This window comes from Heliangelus exortis, chromosome 2 (assembly GCF_036169615.1).
Source record: "Heliangelus exortis chromosome 2, bHelExo1.hap1, whole genome shotgun sequence".
Classification (NCBI taxonomy): Eukaryota; Metazoa; Chordata; class Aves; order Apodiformes; family Trochilidae; genus Heliangelus; species Heliangelus exortis.
Window position 1 is genome coordinate 51,466,153 of NC_092423.1, and position 21,009 is coordinate 51,487,161.

The 21,009-nt window shown below is 37.3% G+C and overlaps 1 protein-coding gene across 2 annotated transcripts in view; it reads right to left on the reverse strand.

Annotated features, from left to right (window-relative positions):
• VPS41 (VPS41 subunit of HOPS complex) overlaps positions 1-21,009 on the reverse strand; it is a 95,584-nt gene that overhangs the window by 29,926 nt on the left and 44,649 nt on the right. For both annotated transcript variants that reach the window (XM_071736144.1, XM_071736145.1), the window contains exons 8-12: positions 15,456-15,575; positions 12,249-12,395; positions 11,056-11,122; positions 3,493-3,590; positions 1,043-1,172 (exon numbers count right to left, since the gene is read on the reverse strand). In XM_071736144.1, the coding sequence (XP_071592245.1) occupies positions 1,043-1,172; positions 3,493-3,590; positions 11,056-11,122; positions 12,249-12,395; positions 15,456-15,575 (562 nt within the window). The remainder of the gene's footprint in view (positions 1-1,042; positions 1,173-3,492; positions 3,591-11,055; positions 11,123-12,248; positions 12,396-15,455; positions 15,576-21,009) is intronic.

Below are 21,009 nucleotides of genomic sequence, written 5' to 3' on the forward strand. Positions count from 1 at the left end.
GAACTGATAAGCAACCCACAAAGTAATACTCGTTTTAAAGCCATCCAAAGAAATTTGACTTAAAATATTCATTAAGCATAAAAGTAAAACTGTGGGCATCATGTTTTGCTTAGGGACAGGTATAAAGAAATTCCAGTTCTATTGATAGTAGCAGAGATGTTTAGGAGATCAGGGGAAGATATATTGTATTTCTAGTGGCTTAAGGGCATTGATGTACACAAAGAGGCCTGCCAAGCCTATGATTTGAAGCATGCTGCCAGAGAAGATGCTTAAAAATCAGATTCATGGATTCTAAAAGCCAGAAGCAATGTTTCTGTATAACTTGGGTGATATAATCTTTACCAAGGAATTCTGCATCAGCTTTGCTATGCATCTTTCTCAACTACAACACATATATCTGAAAACCATCCCATCTTAGTTAAAAGACTCTGGCATATATTGGGCCAGGGCTTAATCTTCCTGCCTGTTACATAATTAAATCTATCTTTGGGGCTGAACTTTCTATTCATTACATTTTACCATTCTGGGGTCTGTAACATGCCAACAGCTTTGTCCCTGTGGGAAAGCTAAATATCAGTGAGCCCCTTTTAAGTTGATCCAGGTGCATCTTTCCGTTGAAGTGACATTTACTCCATCTTTGCTTCTAAAGCAGCTCTTCCCAGATGCTATATGACTCATTTCACTATTCCTGAAGCCCTTTGTGTCCAAAAAGACAGAAGAGCTCCTACAGATCACATGTTGAATACAACTCCATAAAAGACACTGTCTTCTGCAATACTGGACATTAAATGAGATCTGTATTTTTGCCTTCCCCAGTAGGTCTGACTTACTAGATGGCATTACAAATCATGATGTTTAAATATGCATACTTGTTTTCTACCACGTGACTGGTTCTTGTGGATTTTCACTTGACACTTCAGTGTCACAAACAGCAACAGACATTCAAGGGGATAACAAAAAAATTAAAAAGGAGGCTGAGTCCTCTCAAATCAAGTCTTTCTTAAGCAAGTTATGAAAACAAAACAATAGTATGAACACCTACCTAAGTGATAATCTCTACATTCATTTTCCTGAAATCCTCGTACTGTTAGTGCATCAGAAGAGATTTCCTCACAGGACTCAGGTAAGGGCTGTACAATATCCAGTCTAGGCCTTGCACAGCACTCCACTTCCTTAAAAAAAATACAGACATCTTAGTTACATCCTACATTATTTACATTAGCAATGCCAACCTATTAGCAATCATCTCCAAACATGGCTGAAATTCAGCCACTGCAAACATTCCCAAAGGTACTTTGCATTGGGTACTCAGCTGCCAACCATACAACTTGCAAAGTTTTGCTCCATGGAGTAGCTGTAACTGCATAATTGTGTTGGAAACACAAAGGAAAGTTACTCCTGCTCTTGCTTCTCTTAACAGACCAACACAGAGAAGGAGGTTTAGACAAGACACAGGTCAAACCCTTCCTCTGAGTTTGCTGTTTTCTTGCTCCTGGTCATGTAATTTTTCAGGGCTATCACAGATGATGTCAGCCATTGCATGCAACAGAAAAATTGGAGACATATTCTCAGCTGGGCTCAACCCTGAAAAGACAGATCTCCATGAATCAATAATATTCTGGTACAGAGAACTTGGGTTTTTTTAACCAATGTTTAAGTTTGCACTTTTAAGTGCCAAGCAGAAGTAGGGGGGAAAAAAAAAAAAATCAATCTGCTGTGCTGATGATCTTAGAGTAACATCCCAGAGAAACTGATGTCTTCAATTAGCTGTATTTTTTATAAGTCAAGGTCCAAAACATTCCCTTATTTTCCACTTCTAGCTGTGAATTATAACAAAATACAAAAAAAATGAGAAGACATACGAAGTGGATTTACACAACTCTAGCCTATGCATTCATTAGCAACACCAGTTGGGTCTTTTTCCAACTTACTCTTACAATACAAGGTTGTTTTTTTGTTTGTATGTTTTGTTTTGTTAAAAAAAAAAGAAAAAAAAAGAAAAAAAAAAAAAAGTAAGCCATGAGTTGGATTCTGATCCAATTTGTAACAAGTAAGAAGCTGCCACTTCAAATCAAGTGTAGGAAGAACAGTATTCCTTCCAGCCCAAAAACATCTGTAGCAAGCAGCATTTCTGCTGCAAGCTCAGGCAGCTCAGGCTACACAGAGCCAAGACACTAATAGAGGGGTTCCCAATACACCAAGGCACTGACATGGTGTCAGGGAAGAGAGGGCTTTCAGTTCCTTGGTAGAGTTACCCAGAGAACTGAGATTTTATCGAAGTCCAGTGTTTGGAGTTTAAAAGACTAATTTAAAGCAAACATATGGGAAAAAAAAATCTATTTCCTATGTTCTACTTCTAGCAGGAATCCTCTTTTTGTCTTTCCTTTCTGAAGCAGTTAGAATGACCTGAACCTTTATAAGTAGCTACCTCCTTTTTGCTGGCTGCTTTTCCATGCTGCTACTTCATTAACAGTGGCTCCCCAATTTCCTTGCTGCCTAGCATTTCAGTTCAGGTCTTTCTCCCTCTTCCTTACCCAATTTGTTTGCCTCCTTTTTCTTTCACCAGCTCCCCTACATTAGAGGACTACTGTACTGACTCTCTTGGGAAACACTGCTGTGACATTGTTTGTCTCCTTAGTATAAATAAAGAAATAAAAATCTGACATCCTGCAGCAGAGCTAGAAGCTAACCCTATTGATTTCAGCAAGCTCAAGCATTTGTTTGAACCTACAGCATTTCATTGCCTAGCAACTTGTGCACCCAGTTGCTTAGGGTTACTATGGTGATGGTTGTCTAATGCAGATGTACTATCAAAGAGATGATGACGAGCATCTGCCATTCTCACACTGCAACTTCAAGGATCTCCACTGCCTTGGCTTTTATTTGGCAACATGAAATGGAGACAGACAAGGCTCTTGCATGCACACAGTAAAAATAACTGATATGAATTCTAATTTCTACCTACCTACACACGGATCTAGGTGTAAGCAACTAAGGGTCTTTGAAGCAAGGGAGGCAATGACACTGCTCACTCGCAGTTGTGCATCCACTCCCACCACAGTGACTTGTATTGCTTCAGCTGATCAACCTCACTACTCTCATTTCTTCTGCATCTTAATGCAGCATTAGAAAGCCTCTCTTACGATTAAAAAGGACAATTATTTTTCTTCTGGTTCAAGAAACAGCAGAAGCAATGTGAGAAAAGGAGACATAGAGATGGGTAAAAAGGAAGGAAAAAGGAGAGGGAAGGACTACTGAGACCTTCTCTGTCTCTTGCAAGAGCTAAAGGAACCCTGACAGGACTTCTGAAAGGTAAGTACATTAGTCTTCAACACCAGCTCCACTGACCTCATTTTATAGGTGAGAGAAGTTTCAAGCATTGTTCACTACCATGGAATACAAATATTTTCACAATCAGATCTGTGTGACTAGCTTCAGACCCAACTCACAGAGCAGTTTAGTGCTGTGAGGAAACTCCATAAAGGCAATTACCGTTTTTTCAGAAATCTCCTTTACATAGGAAAGTATAACAAGCTGGTCACAGAGAGGTGCAAGTCCACTGATAAAGAATTCGGTGTCAAACTGGAAAACTGAAATACAGGAAAGAAAGTAGATTGTTAAATAAATGAATGTGTATTAACTACTCCCCAAGAAAAAAACACAACTGATTTTCAGGGGCTATCAACAGCATGCAGCAGCACTTCAGAGAAATGAAGATTCAATACATACAAAAACACTACAAACTTCCCAGTTGGATCAGCAAGATGAAAAACTACATTTCACAGATTAAATTCCATTAAAGATTGCAAGGAGAAATCTTTGTGCTCCAGGACATGATAGACATGAAAGATTTGAAATGAATGGTCAGACTGACTTTCAGTAATCATACTGAAAAACAGGATGCAAACCAAAAACAATAAAATAGACAATAAATAGAACATATTAATTGGTTTGCATATTCACAGTAAGTCATGTGGTCATAAGAGAATCACATCTGTTACACCTATTGGTATGATATATGAAAACAAACAGGTCATTATTTACTACTGCTTTAAACATCACAGGAAGATTTTCAGATACCCTAACCACAAAGAAAACATGCAGTTAAACAGTCCCTTTTCTTGTTCATAAAACTAAAAATGTAATTTACTAAATTTGGTCTCAAAATTCAGACAGTTACATGACGACTATTTTGAGAAAGAAAAAGAGCTGTACTGTATTTACAAAAAGACTCACTAAAGCAGAACCCTGCCACAGAAAAAGCTATTCCATTTTATTCTGCTGGATTTAAAGTGTCAGCATTCAACATCTGTTATGCCCTTTTTGTGGGCTCCTCTCTTCTGAGACCCAAAAGAGATGTCATCCGAATGCTTAAATTAGAAAAACTTATACGTACAAACCTTTACTAAATTATGAGATGAATCATAATTTTGTCCTAAAACATGGATTTAGGAGAGTCTCAGTGTAAGTAGAAAAAAAAAAAAGTTTCTTTGCTTACTGCTTAGAATGCTACAATACTAATATCTACTGTTTACTAGCTATAATATATGTTTACTACTAGTAATACTTTTAGCAAAGCAAACAGAAAATGCAGAATAGTGAAACTAAAAAGAAAGTCAATCTTCTTTAGCTAAGGTAATCAGAAGGAACAGGAGAAATAATTGTCCTCCTAACAAAGAAGAAAAAACAGTGTCAAGTGAAGTACAGATTTGACACCTGTCTCTCAATGAATAAGCAAATACTGCTTTTCTCTTAATGACTACTGACACTTTGACATCACTGGGGGACTAAAGCACAGTACAAGGGCAGAGCACTCCATCTATCCTAGGCAAGAATAGGTTCACATTTGTAATCCTGTACACAATTATTTTGTTCTAGCCTGCAAGACTGATGAGATTACTTTGACTGTGTCACATGTTGCTCTGAGGGATGTTTTTAATCCACGTCAGAAACATTTACATAATATATCTTATTCCCAGTTTACCATTTAGTATTTTCTATTTTAAAAGAATACAGAAGGCAGGAGGGAAAACATGGAAAAGAAAAACCACAGTCCAATCCATAATAACAATTAAAATGATATGCAAATAATCTATTGTTTTAGCTTTAAGAGGTTAAAAGAAAAGGCTCTTAAAAGCATATAAAATAGTGCTTTGGATTTAGAGAGGAAAACAGCATGGTGAATGGCACATTTATAAAAAACGTTTCTTTGACTTTTACTGGAACTTTAGTTCCTTTGCCAGTGAAAATGTTTGTAATGTCCACCAACCAAGCCAGTGTATTTACCATCAAGCAGTAAGCTTGACAAAAATAAACAAATAAAAACAATCACTTCCAAGTTTTGTTTTTCAATAGAGTTTAGTTTCCTTGGTTTCACTTTAAGCTTTCTCTCAGCTCATCCTCCTTCAAGAGGCCTTGTTGAAACACAATGCTGGAGCTCTGTTGCCACAGCCTTGAACAAAGAATAGCTGGCAGAGACAGTGCTTCTTGACCTGACAAAAACCTTTGATGCAGCTAATCAAAAAATTCCTACTGAGAAAAAATTATAAAAGTTATAGCTGAAACTGATATAGCTAGAAAACTAATAGGTTAATATGACTTACTGCGTGGACACTTTGTTGTGATCAAGGATGGGGGGAGGAATCCAAATCTAAAGGCATTGCAGAAATGCTGTTAATTTGAAAAGGATCCAAAACAATTAAAATGAAGACGGTACTGAACTAAATGGGAACGACCAAGGTATTATGGCCATATGTCACACATGTTTATGCCTGTCATAAAAAAAGATGGAAGATATGCTGACAGTGAATATATTCTATATTCAGTATCTATGTACAGCTGTCAAATTACCAGGAGGCAAAAAGAAAAAAACCTGTAAATCATTTTTTATTGTTCATTAAATAAAACGTATTAAATACACCGCACTACAGAAATAAAACTATATATGCTACATTACCTACTCAAACTCTAAGAAGCAAATTTCTTTGGAATTTAAAGATCCACACACGTGGCGGACTGAAACTAAAAGAAATCTATTTCATTTATTCAAAAAAAAAAATTTATTCAAATCAGCCCCTCTTTTTTCAGTCCAGATTTATAAAGGAAAATTCTGTTTACAGTCAGATATTTGCCATTGATTTCAATGGAGCAAAGGTTTCAACGTTGTCTTTTGGGAATATGCAGGAACCTGAACTGGCATGCAGAAAAATTAACATGAAATTATGAAACTTAATATGTCGGAAAAAAAGAAAGAGAAAAAGAAATTTTTTATTTTTTAAAATTCTATATTGTGTTAGAAAGAAAGGGAAAAGCAAATACACAGCTAATTAGTAGATGGCCCACTTGTGTATCAACAGCAGAAGAGCTACAAAGCACCATGAAGTGGCCCAAGTTACAGATAATTCCGGTGCACTGTTAGCTGATGGGGTGATGCCACTATGTATTCCCAAATTACCTTTTAACCAGATACTTCAGGTATATGTAAATTTGCTGTAGGCCACAGTACTTTTCCAAGATGGTATTTTCACTGTCAGTGATTTTCCTGAGCTAGTTTGTGAAAACCAAAATAGAATACAAACTAATGTGCTTTAAGTAGCTATGACAATGTGCATGAATTGCACTTGATATAAAATTTCAAAATCCTTTCTTTTTTTCACACTATGTGCATTCAGCTCTTGCTACAGGACCAGAAAAGGTCCCATCAAAAGGTATCATTTAAGCTGCCTTTAGATCGATAAAAGTAAATCACAAATGATAAACACATATACATGGTATATTCTTATTGAAAGAAAAGAGTATCCTTACTTCGGGGTGTACTACCCAACATAATCCTTGAAGAAAATATAAATCTCAGGGTTTTTTTAACATTCATACTTTCCCTGAAAAGACTTGCACCAGCATTTAAATATTTCTTTACAAATGGTTCCTATTTCCCTCAAGGCTCTGCAAAAGCCTGCATATATCCAAATTTCCATGGGAAACCTCCCTCTGAATAGAAGCCTGAACAAAAAGTACATGATGTTCCCAGAAAAAGAAATGTCAACTGATATTCAAAAGGAACTGTAAACTTCTGGGAGAAGCAGTGAAGTATCCCACATAGAGGTGCCTTACTTAGGCTTGAATAACCTTAGAACTCCATGTAAATTTTCCACCTGTACTAGTATACTTGAAATCAACTATTTACCTAATCATATACATACTGCAATGGCATTTTAATTGACTATCTCTCTTTGAATTTCAGCAGGAAAATCTGTAGAGTATCGATGGTGGGTTCTAGGTATCAATTAGCAAAAACCTGATGCTTCCAAACTTGAAATTCACACCCCATACTAGGTATTTATAATCAAAATGGTCAGAAAAGTCATATGCAAATTGATTTTGGTTTGAATGTTGAAGGTTCAGAAAAATCTTAGAGAAAATTTAGCAACCACTAATCAATCATTCCATACATAATTTTGAATGCGACACGGCAAAGAGGATGAGAATTTTCATTAAAGCAGAGGGCAGTGAAAGTGATACTGTACATTGAATATGATCACTGAACAAAAAACCCCTAAACATCAACACTTAAGATCAAGCCTCTGTAAAGCCTCTATTACTGAAAGCTGTTGCATTACTACTTAATCCCAGTATGAAATGGAAATGAGCAAGATCTTTTCTACTAAAACAAAGCAGTATCTATTGATTATAGTATCATACTAATTAGAAACATCAGAAAAAAAGTCCACTGCCTCATCATGACAGTAATCATCTATCTGGTGAGGTCTACTCTTTCAATTAAATTAGAAATATGTCTTGTTTACTGTAAGCAGTGTTATAATATGCTGGTTTACCTGTAGTCAGGTTGTGCGAAAGGGAAGTGCTGTCGTGGTAATGGAATAATCTTACCTTATTCCATCTCATATAGCAATAAAAACCATCTTTAGAAATACAGCAATTGCTTGTACAACTCTCTAGCTACAGACACACACAACCTTTAAAGAAATCCCTTTCAAGCCTTGGTGACATCGGGAGCTTAAGTTTCAAAGCTTCAAAGTTAACTTTCCGAAAAACTCTTTTTTTGCACATTGAACATTGCACATTGAACTGAGAAAACTTTGTTAACCAGCAGGGAAGATTACTCAGCAGTCTGATAGTTTTGACTAGTTTTATAAAAAAATTTCTAAATGATCGGTTTGGCTTGTGGCAAAACATGACGAGCAAAAGTCTAAGTCAAACCAGCAATGCAAAGAGGATGTGAGAAGCTTCTTCTTGGGTTTTTTTGCAATTGGTTTCCCAGTGCGTAGCAGACTTGCTTCAGTGAAATGTTTTACATAAATCAGCAATATAAAGTTGATGACATTTAGATACAGCTCATTTCCTGCTCATCACAGTCATTCATTAAGCTTTGAGTTTTATTCATATAAAGAGAATAGTGGTATGGTAGAACCCAGTATCAGAATTTACAAAATAAAATTAAATATTCCATGTTTTCTTTCCAGATAAAACTGTGCAATCCCAGTGCTTGGCAATAACTTGCTACTCAGTTATAAAGCTGTTCTCTCACAAAACATACAACTGTGTTGTTATAAGCATATCCAGAAAATATGTGATCTTTAAACCAAAATTCTACTTTGTGGGGAGTTAGGGGGAATGGAGAGGAGACTAGTCCTCAAGAGGTATTGCTGGCTGGTTGGCATCTGGAATTAAACTGAAATTCCTCAGATTAGTTTTATCTTCAATTAGAAGTCTCTAATTGACTTCAAGTCTTCTCCTGACTTCCAGTGATAATCTCTATTTTCCACTACCATTAACAACCTGAGTAACTGAGGCAGAGGTGAAGTACTTCTCCACAGAGGTGAATAGAATACCAAGCTAATTGACAAACCAAAGACTAGATGCCCCAGTTCACTTTGAAAAGGCATCATATTAACTGCAAAGTGCTAATTAGTTCTTTAGCAACCTGCCCCTCACAGGCTCCAGCTGGGGAAGGGTTCCCTGTTCATACCAGAAGTTACAGTGTTACAGCTTTTGTACACCCATCAGGAGCGAGCACAGAGGTCAAGCACTCTTTAAGAAGGATCACAACAGCATTTAGTCTATGTTAAGCCTGTAATTCAATACCAATACTTCCTAATCAATACACTACTTCACAGTGGTAGCTGACAGAGCTAAACTGATAGGATCTGCTCAGCTAACATACATTTAAACCTAAATAGAAACATTTGACTGGAGTTTATCTTCAACCTTGAATGAAGACCCACAGACGCAATGAACTGGAACATACATAATCACAGAAAAGATCACTCAAGAAAAACACTATTAATATACTAAAAAGTGTAAATAAAATGCCAGGCAGATCTCAGTGCTTGAGACCTGTACAATTAATCTTAAAACTAATCTTACAAATAATCCTTATTCATTGGGCTGCAAATCCCTGAGGCATTTATGACTTACTAATGCCATCACAGTTTTCCATGATACTATTGTGCAGTTGTGAAGCCCTCAGAATGTGTCTAACAGAGAATAAATCTGAAAACTGTTGAGAAATAGGAAAATACTGCATTATCATGGACTTCAAACGTATTCCCCTGATGAGCAGAGAAGTGAGTGTAAAGTTTACCACTCCACTTCTGGTTTTCATTCCAGGTGCAAAATTGTAAAAGCAAGTGAAAAAAAACAAAACAAACCCATAGCACTAAACATGAATGAAGTTATACTGTGTTATGAGTTTCATTTTTTCTACGAATGTTGCCAAGATTCTATGAGTCAGGCCATTTGAAATATATTCAACTACCCTGACACTGAAGGATCTTCTTGTCTTGCATAAATTCTTCATGGTACAAATGTGTACGAGCTTATGCATGCACTTAGAATATTAATGATCTTGCAAAAAACTACACTGGTTGCTAGTGTTTTAATGGTATTAATGGCCTGTCCATTAATATCATATGTTTCAGGTAAGCCTTTGAAAAGTGAAGTTGAAATAAAACTGAAATAGATGCTATGGCATGACACAAATCTCTCAAGAAAGCCTTCTATGTGACTACATCAAAAGCTATTGTATTGTAACGTATATTGAGACTTGAACAAATAATGTCTGTCTCTTTTCTCTCCCAATCTAATACCCACGTTTCAATGAGTGCTGCTGACAGCATTTGGCAGAGCTGTTTCAGTGCTTTGACCTGAAACCATAAAGAAAAATCTCAAGCCCATCATTAACAGGTAAAGTGAGATAAAATGCCAGCTCTCAGGAACACAGAAAAGATTTTAAGATTAAAAATGTGAGATGAAAAAGTTACTTCCAAAAAAATCTTTAATATTTTGGTCTGTGCCTAAGTTGTCTGATGATGGCTTCTTATTTTTATATTCCAAAACTGGAGTTCACATTAAGTCATGCAAGACAGTCACATGAGACTAGTTGCCTCCATGTACACATTACAGCTGAAGTAGAAGTTGCCTTGGTTCACTTGTCACTATGTAAACCACCCCATTTAATTGTTTTCTGAAAGCTACTTATAGGAACATTTAGAAAAGATTGTGTAAAAGATCTGAGGCTAAAACTCAAGACAGATCTTCTTGACTTCTTTCGAATATCCTAGAATTCTAAAGTTAATTACTTTGTTGAGGATCGTGCAATCTTAAACAGACAATAGCTTTCTGGTTTCATTGTCAGGCCTGCCACTGTCTCTCAGTATGCAGAGTACCTGCAGAGTTTAACAAGACTCCTACTTATTTTCAGATGCTACTTTAAAATGCTTCCTTCTTGAAATCAGATTATACACCTATGCCATTCACCATCCTAATCTGACATGAGTCAGGATCTTGCCTGAATACTCATAATTTAAGACTCTCTATGAATTATGAAAATAAAAAGACCAAAACCAAAAAAAGACTGACAAACCCAAAAAACTACGCAGAAGGATATTATGACAATCTCACCAACTACAAACAAGGAAACATTTATATTATATCTATATGTTGCTTCTGAACTGTAACAGCTTTTCCAAGCTAGAATGTTAATACAGACCTTTAAAGCTTATATATTTTTGAAAAAGTGCATTCATACTATCATACCTATTTCCACATAGCGGTTTGGAAGGTCGCGCATTTCACTGGCATGACGTTCTTTTACTGAGCAAATCTAGGAAACAGAGATTTGGATCATTATGATGAAGAAGCTGTAATTCCTGAAATTATACTTGCTCTTTCCAGAAACTCCTCCTCTTATTGATGCATTCTTGGATGTGTATTTCTGTATTCTGAAAAACAAAGGCTGGAAAACAGTGACGATGCATCACTGAAGAAGCCTTATAAATACACTGGGAGAGGGAATGATGGGCCACATGAGAAATCTGAAAACATCTGCCCTTTAAGATCTCTTCATACTAGCATGTATGTGGAGTTTGGTTATGGTATCTTCTCACACTGAGCCTTTACTATCTTATAATTTCAGTAAGAATTATGCTATTGTAACTTTAAGTAACAGCAGGAGAATATGTACATATGAAGAAATGCAAATACCCAAATGTGGTGAAGCACACATGACACAAGGGGGAAGACAGATGCCAAACTTATGACATACCTTCTCATTTGTAAAACTCTTAAGTTTAATGTTTCAAAAGCTTTTTACACTTCATCTACCTCACTTTACCCTCCTCTTTGCATTTAAAGAGCATTTTTAATTTCTGACTGTGCAGTGATGTAGCAGTCTGTTATTAGGCTTGTAAAAGTCTCATGTCAGGTGCTGGTCTGAGCAAATCATAGCCAGTCTGCAGCACACAAGTTCAAAATGCCAGTTCCCTGCTGAAAGCAGAATAAAACCCCAAGCAGCCTGTCCCACCACCCCACCTCTACTAAAATCATGTGGCTGTTTTAGCAGTCGCAACCTCCTCAGCCTACCAAAAGAATCCTCTCCCAAAATACCTCATGGTAAATTGTTCTTCCTTAATGCTAATGTAAAGAAACGAATTCAACAGCCCACTAAAAGCTTTCAAAAGAGGAAAACTCTCCAAGGCACACAGGAGAGAAGTGTCCCTGAGGATTACATTTGCTGTGTGCTCACACAGAGAGATCTGTCTGACTGCTGGGTGTCTATCACTCCTCCTCTTCATGAGGGTCAGTCCAATGACATTTCTATGGCAGCAGGAGTTCTGCACACTGTAGTCAAACCAAATTCTATTTTTTTCGATTGTCTTTGCTTTTTAGAAATAATCCTCTGTTTGTCTGTGATAACAGCAAGCATTTATTACAAAGACAGGTAATTGTACCTTTACTGAATTTCCCCAGCCAATAATCAGCGTTAAATTATCCTTCCAGCAAAGGCTGCAGGGGTACATGTCTGGGCGAAGGCTTATGTCGTCTCGAGGCACATTGGTAATTCTTTGCTTGGAGATCATGTCAAGTATCTTCACGCCCTGAAAGTTTAAATACAGGAGAACTTTATTCAGAGTGACAAAGTCCAGTTCACCACATCCAGTATTATTTTGCACACTAAGGCAGTGGTAGCAGTTTATGGCATAAGGTTCAGTGCAGGGCCGAGCATGCCAACGGACAAAGCTCTTGATACAAAGACCCATCTAACCCAGGAGGTAACAGAAAGAACAAACCTGAGCATTTTGAATTCACATGCCAAATGAAAAGATGTAAGTGAATCAGCAACAGATTCACAACCCCAGTCATAAACCAGTCAGCCTGTTCAGCTGGTGCTAATACAGAAGAAATTAAAAAATCCCAGCTCTACTACGCCTGTAAAGAAGCACCTTGAAAAAAGGAAAGATGTGAAGCAACATCTCATTAAGATAAATGAGGACAACCTGTGCTTCTCCAGCAAGGCATTTCTACTCGTACATTAAAATGGAAAAACAAGTATACTTAAATGATACTTGGTTTTATATGCTGACATTTTTCACTGCCTCCACAGGAAATCTCCTAAACAGAACAAAAAGTTTAAAGAAGGGAATATTAAAGTCATTTGAAAGAGAGAGAAGGAGAAGGAAAAAAAGGACCATTAACCAGATTTTTTTCATGCCATCTAGAAAAGGTAATCTATAACCTTTCTAACAGCAAAATGGAGATTAATTTCATGCTAAGTAATGACTTGTTCTTAGTGATCTAAAAACAAAAGTCCCAAAATAAAGCATTTTAGTAGGTATTGCCTTTAAGCTCAATGACCAGAAAAAACAACTGTCATGATCACAGAAAAGGGAATGGAAGAGACCTTGAAAGGTCAGCATCCAGGATGCCATTCCATGTTAGGATTTTTCTAGAGACAAAACTGATTTAAAAGATTCTTCTGCTTGTTTCTGTTCCCTCCCACTGCGAGTTCCTATGTTTTCAGCTGTACAGCTGTACAGATTCAACTGCTCATAAGTCTAAAAGTCTGTACATGGGGGTCATGGTGTAAGCCAGGTTTTGCCTTTTTATTTTTTTTTTTAATCACAAGGAGAACCGAGTAAGTGGTATGGGGGTGCGCTGCATTTATTTTACAGTGACCCGTGTCACTGAGGAACTGTGAGAGCATGGAACACACTCTGATTGGAATCATTTAGGTTAACAGCCATCAAGGTTTCAAAAAACCCACAAACTTACAAGACAGGAAATGTACAGAGCCCAGATCTCTGGATAATATAAACAAGGCTCTTATGCTTTGTGAATTCTAAGCCCACCTCGTAAAATTTGCAATGTTGAACTGTTTTAATAAAGTTGTCTTTTATTCGTCTTAACACTTTGTCTTCAGGGATCATCTTCAGATAAAAGTGACGCATATCACACCTTCTGTTTTTCTGCAAGGCAGCAAATCTTATATGGGATAGACTAGCTTACACTAAGTGCCTTTCAAACCAATAGCAGAGGATCCTCTATAGTAAAATGACTTCCAGAGTAAACTTCCTATCATGAAGGAGCCTCAATGCTGTTTAGATGGGAGCTAAGCAGCTTAATGTCTCTAAGGATTTGATCCCCAGGTGCCTCAGTTTGTAAATGGCTACTGAGGAAGAAGAGGGCAGAGCACCATACCTGAGTTACTGAGCATCTGACAAGAAGAACTAGATCTTACCTAAATAACCTGGGGCCATCTCAGAATATCCAATGTCTAACGTGTCCTCCAAAAAAGCCCCCCAGGTCCTCCCAAAACATAAGAAAATAAAACTAGGTAGCCACCACACACAGACAGTAAGAAGCAAGGCTATAAAAGATTTTCTCTGACTTTGAAAAAAAAAAAAAAAAAAAGAGCACAAAGCCTGGCTAGAGGATGGAGAAATTTTTAAAAAGGTAAAGGGGGATGGGAGAGGCCAATAACCAAATATATTAATCCTGCAGAGGGCAAGTGTCATTTCATTTTTCATTTAAAGATAGGCCCTGACCATGGGTTTTTGCCTCTGACAGATGGCTCTCAACATTTTATTAGTATTCTGTGTTGTGATGTGGCACATCATCTCTAGGGATATCTCTCCTCAACTGTCCTACCTATTCCCAGCAGATCCACCTAGAATATATATTTTAATTGTTAGGAGATCTGAAAGAACAAAACCATCAGAAAAGCTAGTGTTATGGCACTCAAGCACTCATTGAATGCAGTCATTAAAGGGGAGCAAATAAACAAAACTCCATGTTCAACAATTTCATAGCAAAATGGTTTTGAAAGGAATAAAAGAGTAAGAGCAGTGGCTTTAAAATATTTTAATAAATGCTTTATTTCAGGAGGGAAAAACAATAGAAGGAGAAAAGGTAATGTTTCAGAACTAGCTTTGCCACATTTTAAAATAAGACTTCGGATTTTAGATGTGATACACATTTAAAAACATATCCCTCACTGCTGAGCTTTAAAACACAGACCTTGACCCATCAATTAGATACACAGTGATAGGTGAAATGCAACACTCAGCATGAAAGCAATGGTTCCCCCTAAAGTATGAGCTACACATTTAGCAAAAAGGGCCTATTTTCTCCTAAGTCTAGCCTTTTCTAGTGCCCTACTAAAACTGGAAATTATTACTCTCATTTTTATATTCTGCAACACAAGTGCATATGATAATGTCACTTCAGTACAAAATACAAAACCCAGACAGCTTTAGGGATGGGATCTGGGGGTGGCTGATGCTCCATTTTTTATATAAGGAAGAGTTACACTGGCATTCCTTCCCCAGGCAACTGACTTCAATAAATGGCACTGGTCAGAACTCTGCTATCTGAGAAGGTACAGTAGTGACCATCCCCAACAGTGACATCTAGAGCTACTTCTCTTAAGTTCTTCTGAAGTGGAAACTATATTGAGAACACTGACAGCAGCAAACCCCAGAAGAAAAGCCTATGAAGACACAGAATCTACAACACTATCCTTCAATACCTTTTATATTAGATTATTTAAATGTACCATTTTTTCCATGGAATATTTTGGCAGGTAACAATAAATCATTTCAAATATCAGTGTAACACGGATTATTTTTGTTCATTCAATGGAGGTAACAAACACTTACCATATTATTGGCCCAAGCAATTAAGTGTCCTCTCCATTTTACATTTCTTATATTTCCTTCTCCTTCATGTAAAACTGAAGGCTTCCATCTATTCATCCAGCCTCTCTCATATAACAGCAACTATGAAAAAGTGCAACAAGAAATATTTCTGTGACACACTGCTATATGTAAACAAGAGAGTTGTTTTTTTTTCTTCATTATCTCCTACTCCGCTTGGATTCAAGGGCAACAAAAACCACACTCCTATCACAAAACAGCATCAAATATAATAAAATATTTTAATACAGTACAAATACATTGAAAACCCTGTATATTGCAGAATTCAAGTTACTTTAATAATAATGTTATTAAGCAGGCCTACAATCAAGTTTTTCTGGAGAACAGTAAGTAATTTTTCCATTTTAAGGGTAAAGAAATTAAAGCATTTGATAACCTAGACCTACAGCACTAGTGACAACACTTCAGGAAGCTGATAAAGAAACGAGGCTGCCTCACACCTATCCACTGATCCCATGAGAGACTCCTTCTTCCCTCCAAAAATCGGAAGACATGAAAAGCATCCCATATGTCTAATGTAGTCAAAATTCTCAAAAGCCCCCAAGTTTTGGGCCTTCTGCTTGGCCCCAGGAGGAATTATATGGCCTTGCAGAGGGTTCCAGAGATGCTGTGTGTTAGTTCCACACAGGCAAACTGAATTGCATTGTACCACAAGTGCTCCTGATTCTAAAACATCTGTGATTGGGAATCTGGGGTTCTGCAAACACGGAAGATTTTAGAATATCTAGATGCACAGGAGATACAAGAAAACACTTTTCATCAGCAAAGAAAAACTCAGCTACATGCAATTTGCATGACAACCCAGCTCTTTCACAGGTTCCTATACAGTTTTTGTAAGTTATTTAATGGGATTATCATATGGAATCACCTCACAGAATCACAGAATGTCAGGTTGGAAAGGACCTCAAAGATCATTTAGTCCAGCCTCTTCAGACAAGAACACAGTTTAGATGAGATGCCCCAGCACCTTGCTAAGCTGAGTCTTAACAGTGTCCAGTAGTGGGGAATCTACCACTTCTCTGGGCAATAGGATTATTATTCCAATGTCCAGCTGTTATCATAGGGAAAAATTTTCTGCCGCTGTCACTTGCTTTGAGTGATGCAAAGTGCATTGCTTGGAGGGATATCTAAGAAAGAAGATGAAGCATCTATGGAGACCATATTCCAATGTACCAGTCCTGTCAACTTTTGCATGAGTACACCCATGCACAGATGTGTGCACAACCCAAACCCGAGCTCCTGGGAGTGCATGATGACCACTAAGAGATGTAAAATTGCCACCTGTAAGAACTTTCACCATGCTAAAACCTAAACCAAGTACCTTTGTTGCTAGTATTTGCCATACAGCTTTTCATGCCTTTTTACGTATGGTTTTCCCCATTTGTATTTGCATAAATACATATAATGATAAGACACTAATTGTTTAAAATTACTTCTGACAAATTAAGGGACTTTTAACACAAATTACAGACTGTCTCTCTCTCACAAGGCCACAAGATGGCACCAAAAGACAAGTATATTTCCCGAAAGTTTAAAGCAGTTGCAATCTGCAATGGTTAACAGAAACTTTTGCTTCAAGTGCACTCCAGACACCGCATTTCTCACTCAAGTGCATCTTGCCACTTTAACCCCACCCAAAACGACCCCGTGTCCTTCACAAAACTCACGTGAAAGCCCACCTTTTAGATACTCTAGGGATTTTTTTCCACATATGGAAAGACTATTCAACAAATCTTTTATGAAATGGACCATTTTATAGCAAGGCAAGACACTGAAAGCAGGGGAACAGCTCCCTTCCTAAGGCAGTGCCATACCAAGGAATTTCCATGGGCAGGTTGGTAGGTGGATGAGCAGCCAGTGAGCAATCCTCAGCCCTTCATCAGCTCCACTCAGAAGCTGAGTATGTAATTAAAAACTTAGTGCTATGCAGATTCAGACTTCAAAATTAATTCTTTCCCAATTCACAATCTCCTAACGGGAGGCTCAATGGACAAAGAACTGTCACTCGAATGCTTCTTTCAATATTGTCCAATAAAGGCCATGGTAAAACACATGGTATTTTCATCTGGACTTACTGGGCAAGGCTGCAAAAACTGACATGGATGATGTGAAAGGCTAAAAGTGGCTGATTTCAATTATATTAACTTTAAATCTTTTCTGCTTGTGACTGAATCATGATTTAAGTTTATTTATTACACACAAGATCCAGAATGAGCTTGAAATGACATTCTGCAGCTATTTTGTTATTGGTCATGGTTTGTGGACATCATACTTTTCATGACTCTCAACCTGAGTAAGAAACAGCAAAAAAGACAAATAACCTGAGAAGGAACTTGAGATAAAAAAACCAAAATAAATAAAAAATTCTGCTTCAGTCTGTGCTCAATTTGAGCACATGCTTAATTAAATTCTCAGGCCAAGGCAGAAGAAAATGACAGTCCGATATTGCCTGTAATAAAGATGGAAAGTGAATCTGAATCACTGCAGCACCCAGAATTCCCCATTTCATATCAGCAAGTGCAATAGGTCCAACACTGAAGCCAAAGGACACTCAACACTGTGGCTTAAAAAAAAATCTTATTAATTTATTTGCAATGCAATTATTGGCATTTTATCAATATACATGACATGATTTCTTTATTGCTTCTTAGAGCCGTGACACCTGGAAACTGAGTTACTGAATCCAGAACTTTGTTACGTGTTTTTTGGAACTGCTATCCACTGAATGCTCATCAAAATAAGCAGCCTAATTCTTTTCTTAGTCTTCCTTTTCGACTTTATATTGAAATGTTTATTGCACCACGAGGCCATTTAAAACTGCAAGAGAAGCTAGACAGATAACAAAAATCCACCATTTCTGGAGGGGTTCCTCCTGTCAACTCCCTCTCTTTGGTAGAGGAAAAATATTTTAGGGCTTTATTTCCCATAAATCCTGTATTTTGGCAGTCAGCATTCACAGTGCTTGTATTTCAACAGCAGCCACAAAAATCACTTTCTTGCACCCTCTGCAATGCAGTTTATATTTTCTCCTTTTTGATTTGCTCTGGTAAATCTTTCTAGTCCTTTGTTATAATACAGTAGAGCTTAGAACATACTTCCAGAATCTCTTTCATGTACCACAACACGATAATGTAGCTAAGATAAATTAAACTTTAATTTTAAGGGTTGCTACCCTCACTCTTTCACATAACACTGCAATCTACTGGTGGTTCACTACTCCTTATTCTGTGAATCTTCTTAACTGTTTATGATTGTCCATTGGATCATTTAGAAAGATGACACCGAAATGCATGAGGCAAGAGGACAGTGGAAGACACTTTGTTGTTTTAAAATCAAGTGGATATTATTCTCTTGGAGTAGTGAATAGATTTCTGTGTATCTTTCCCTACCAGGAGATTAACCTCCTCCAAAAAGAGTTCAAAACTCTGTTTTGGAGTGTATCCCTTAAAGAACATAGACTAGGGCTTGGATTTAATGGAGCCTTATCATGCAACTGGCATTAACACTGATTATGTGTAATCCCAGTCTTGAATTTAAGTACAGGAATTCTCAATCCTCTGAACAAAGAAGCCAGTAACTGCAGCTTTGGTAGAAGAAATATGGTGAAATAGTTCAGGTCAATTTAGACCCACTACCAAATACTGCCTTCAAAACATTGAAATGAAAAATGCCTTTCCCACACTGTGAAAAGTTGCAAAGGAAACACACTTTTACTCAAGCACTATTCACAGCATCATTTTGTTTCAACACAGCACCTTCTTGGTAGAGATCTTGAGGAGTTTTATAGAAGAAAAAGGCTGAGACTTCAAATTGTAACTGAAGAGCCATTCTTCCCATCTATATTGCAGCACTGCTGGGTTGCTTTTTATTTCACAAAATAAAAAATTAGGAAAAAACTCCCTGTATTTTCCTAGTCCTAGTTTGCTTGCTTGAGTGTGAAGACCTACCAGTGGCATTTGTTCTGGTTTTTGCCACCTGTGTCACCAACTCTTCCCTCATCCAGGCAAGATCACAAAACCCTAAAATGCTACTGCCATGGTTACAAGTAATCACTATCAATATTTATTGTTTTCAGCATAAACCCAACATTTACAGGCACAGGCAAGATTAACAGATATCCAACAGTAACAGAGAACAGCAGAACAGCATGCCACATGAAGACTTACTGTTTAATCAGGCATCCCTAGGAAATATATAGCAACAATAAAAAAATATTACTTATGTTTGGAACAGCAATGGACTGGATGAGCTCAAACTAGTCAGAGAATAATGTAAGCCTCAAGTTTTCAACTGAAGATGAGTTTTCAAAATACTGTCACAAAAAGCTTTTGTCTGAGGAGCTGGGGTGTGGATGGAGGGGGAGGGCAGGAGGTGCAGCCAAGGAAAAGCAAGTAAGGAGGTAGTGGGAGGCAAAAAGAGCATTGGGAGGTAAGTGATGGGCATAGTGAGACACAAATGTGAAACTGCTGCTGCAGTGCAGGGAGAGAGAAGCTAGAAATATGGAGAATTTTAATACAAACAAATGCCATAGGACTTTCATTATGCTGTACTTTTAATAACTGAACTCCTAGATTCCAGCTGTCACCTATTCACAAATAGCTACAGAATTAACACCTTGGAAAGCAAGTCCTGCAGCCTTGGAGTCAGAGACACAAGCTCTTACACATTTAATATATTTATATCATCTTTGTTTGCCTCCTCAGGCAATGAAAAGTTCTCTACACAGACATTTGCAAAACCACACAACTACAAATTACACACACACAGGACTATGATCCATTCTCTCTTTACACAAATCTAATTTGTTTGCTACAGCACAAGGAGAATGTTTTTCACAATAAAGAAGAAATGCATATCTAAATAACAATAAAGAAGAAATGTAAACAAAATAATATGCTTATTAAGGAAGCAGCACACCACTACATATCAAAGGCTTGTCTGCTCAATAATATGGGATACACTGTGGAAAGTAAAATGACATACTTGTATTATTGTGGCTTCCTTTTGCTGCTACAGTTTGTTTCCTGCTTACGGCAAATTATCCAATGCATGGACAGAAATTGCCATACTATTTACTCTTGAGTATTCTGACTGACATTTTATAGCTTACAAAGCAATCTGCCTTTCTTGTCTGGTACTCTTCTACCCAACATAATGCCAAACAGCTGACTATCTGCTTTCTAAAAATGGACTGTGCTGCAAACAGCATCCTGACAATTTAATAATTTGTCAAAGTAGTCCAACCAGTTATTATGAAGTACATATCATAGGGTTCAGAGGTAAAGGTCATCTACTTACTCACAAAGCAAAGTGCATCCGCTGACACTAAAAAGCAGATAATTAAAAAAAAAAAAAATCTGAGATATTGTCTGGCAGCTTTGACTTTAACATACAAATTCCACTACTTGAAACAGCAGTTGCAGATTCCTAAGAATGGTATTTCTCTTTCTGCTTGTGCACTGTTCACAGCCATTATCCTTTCTCTGTATGATGTTGC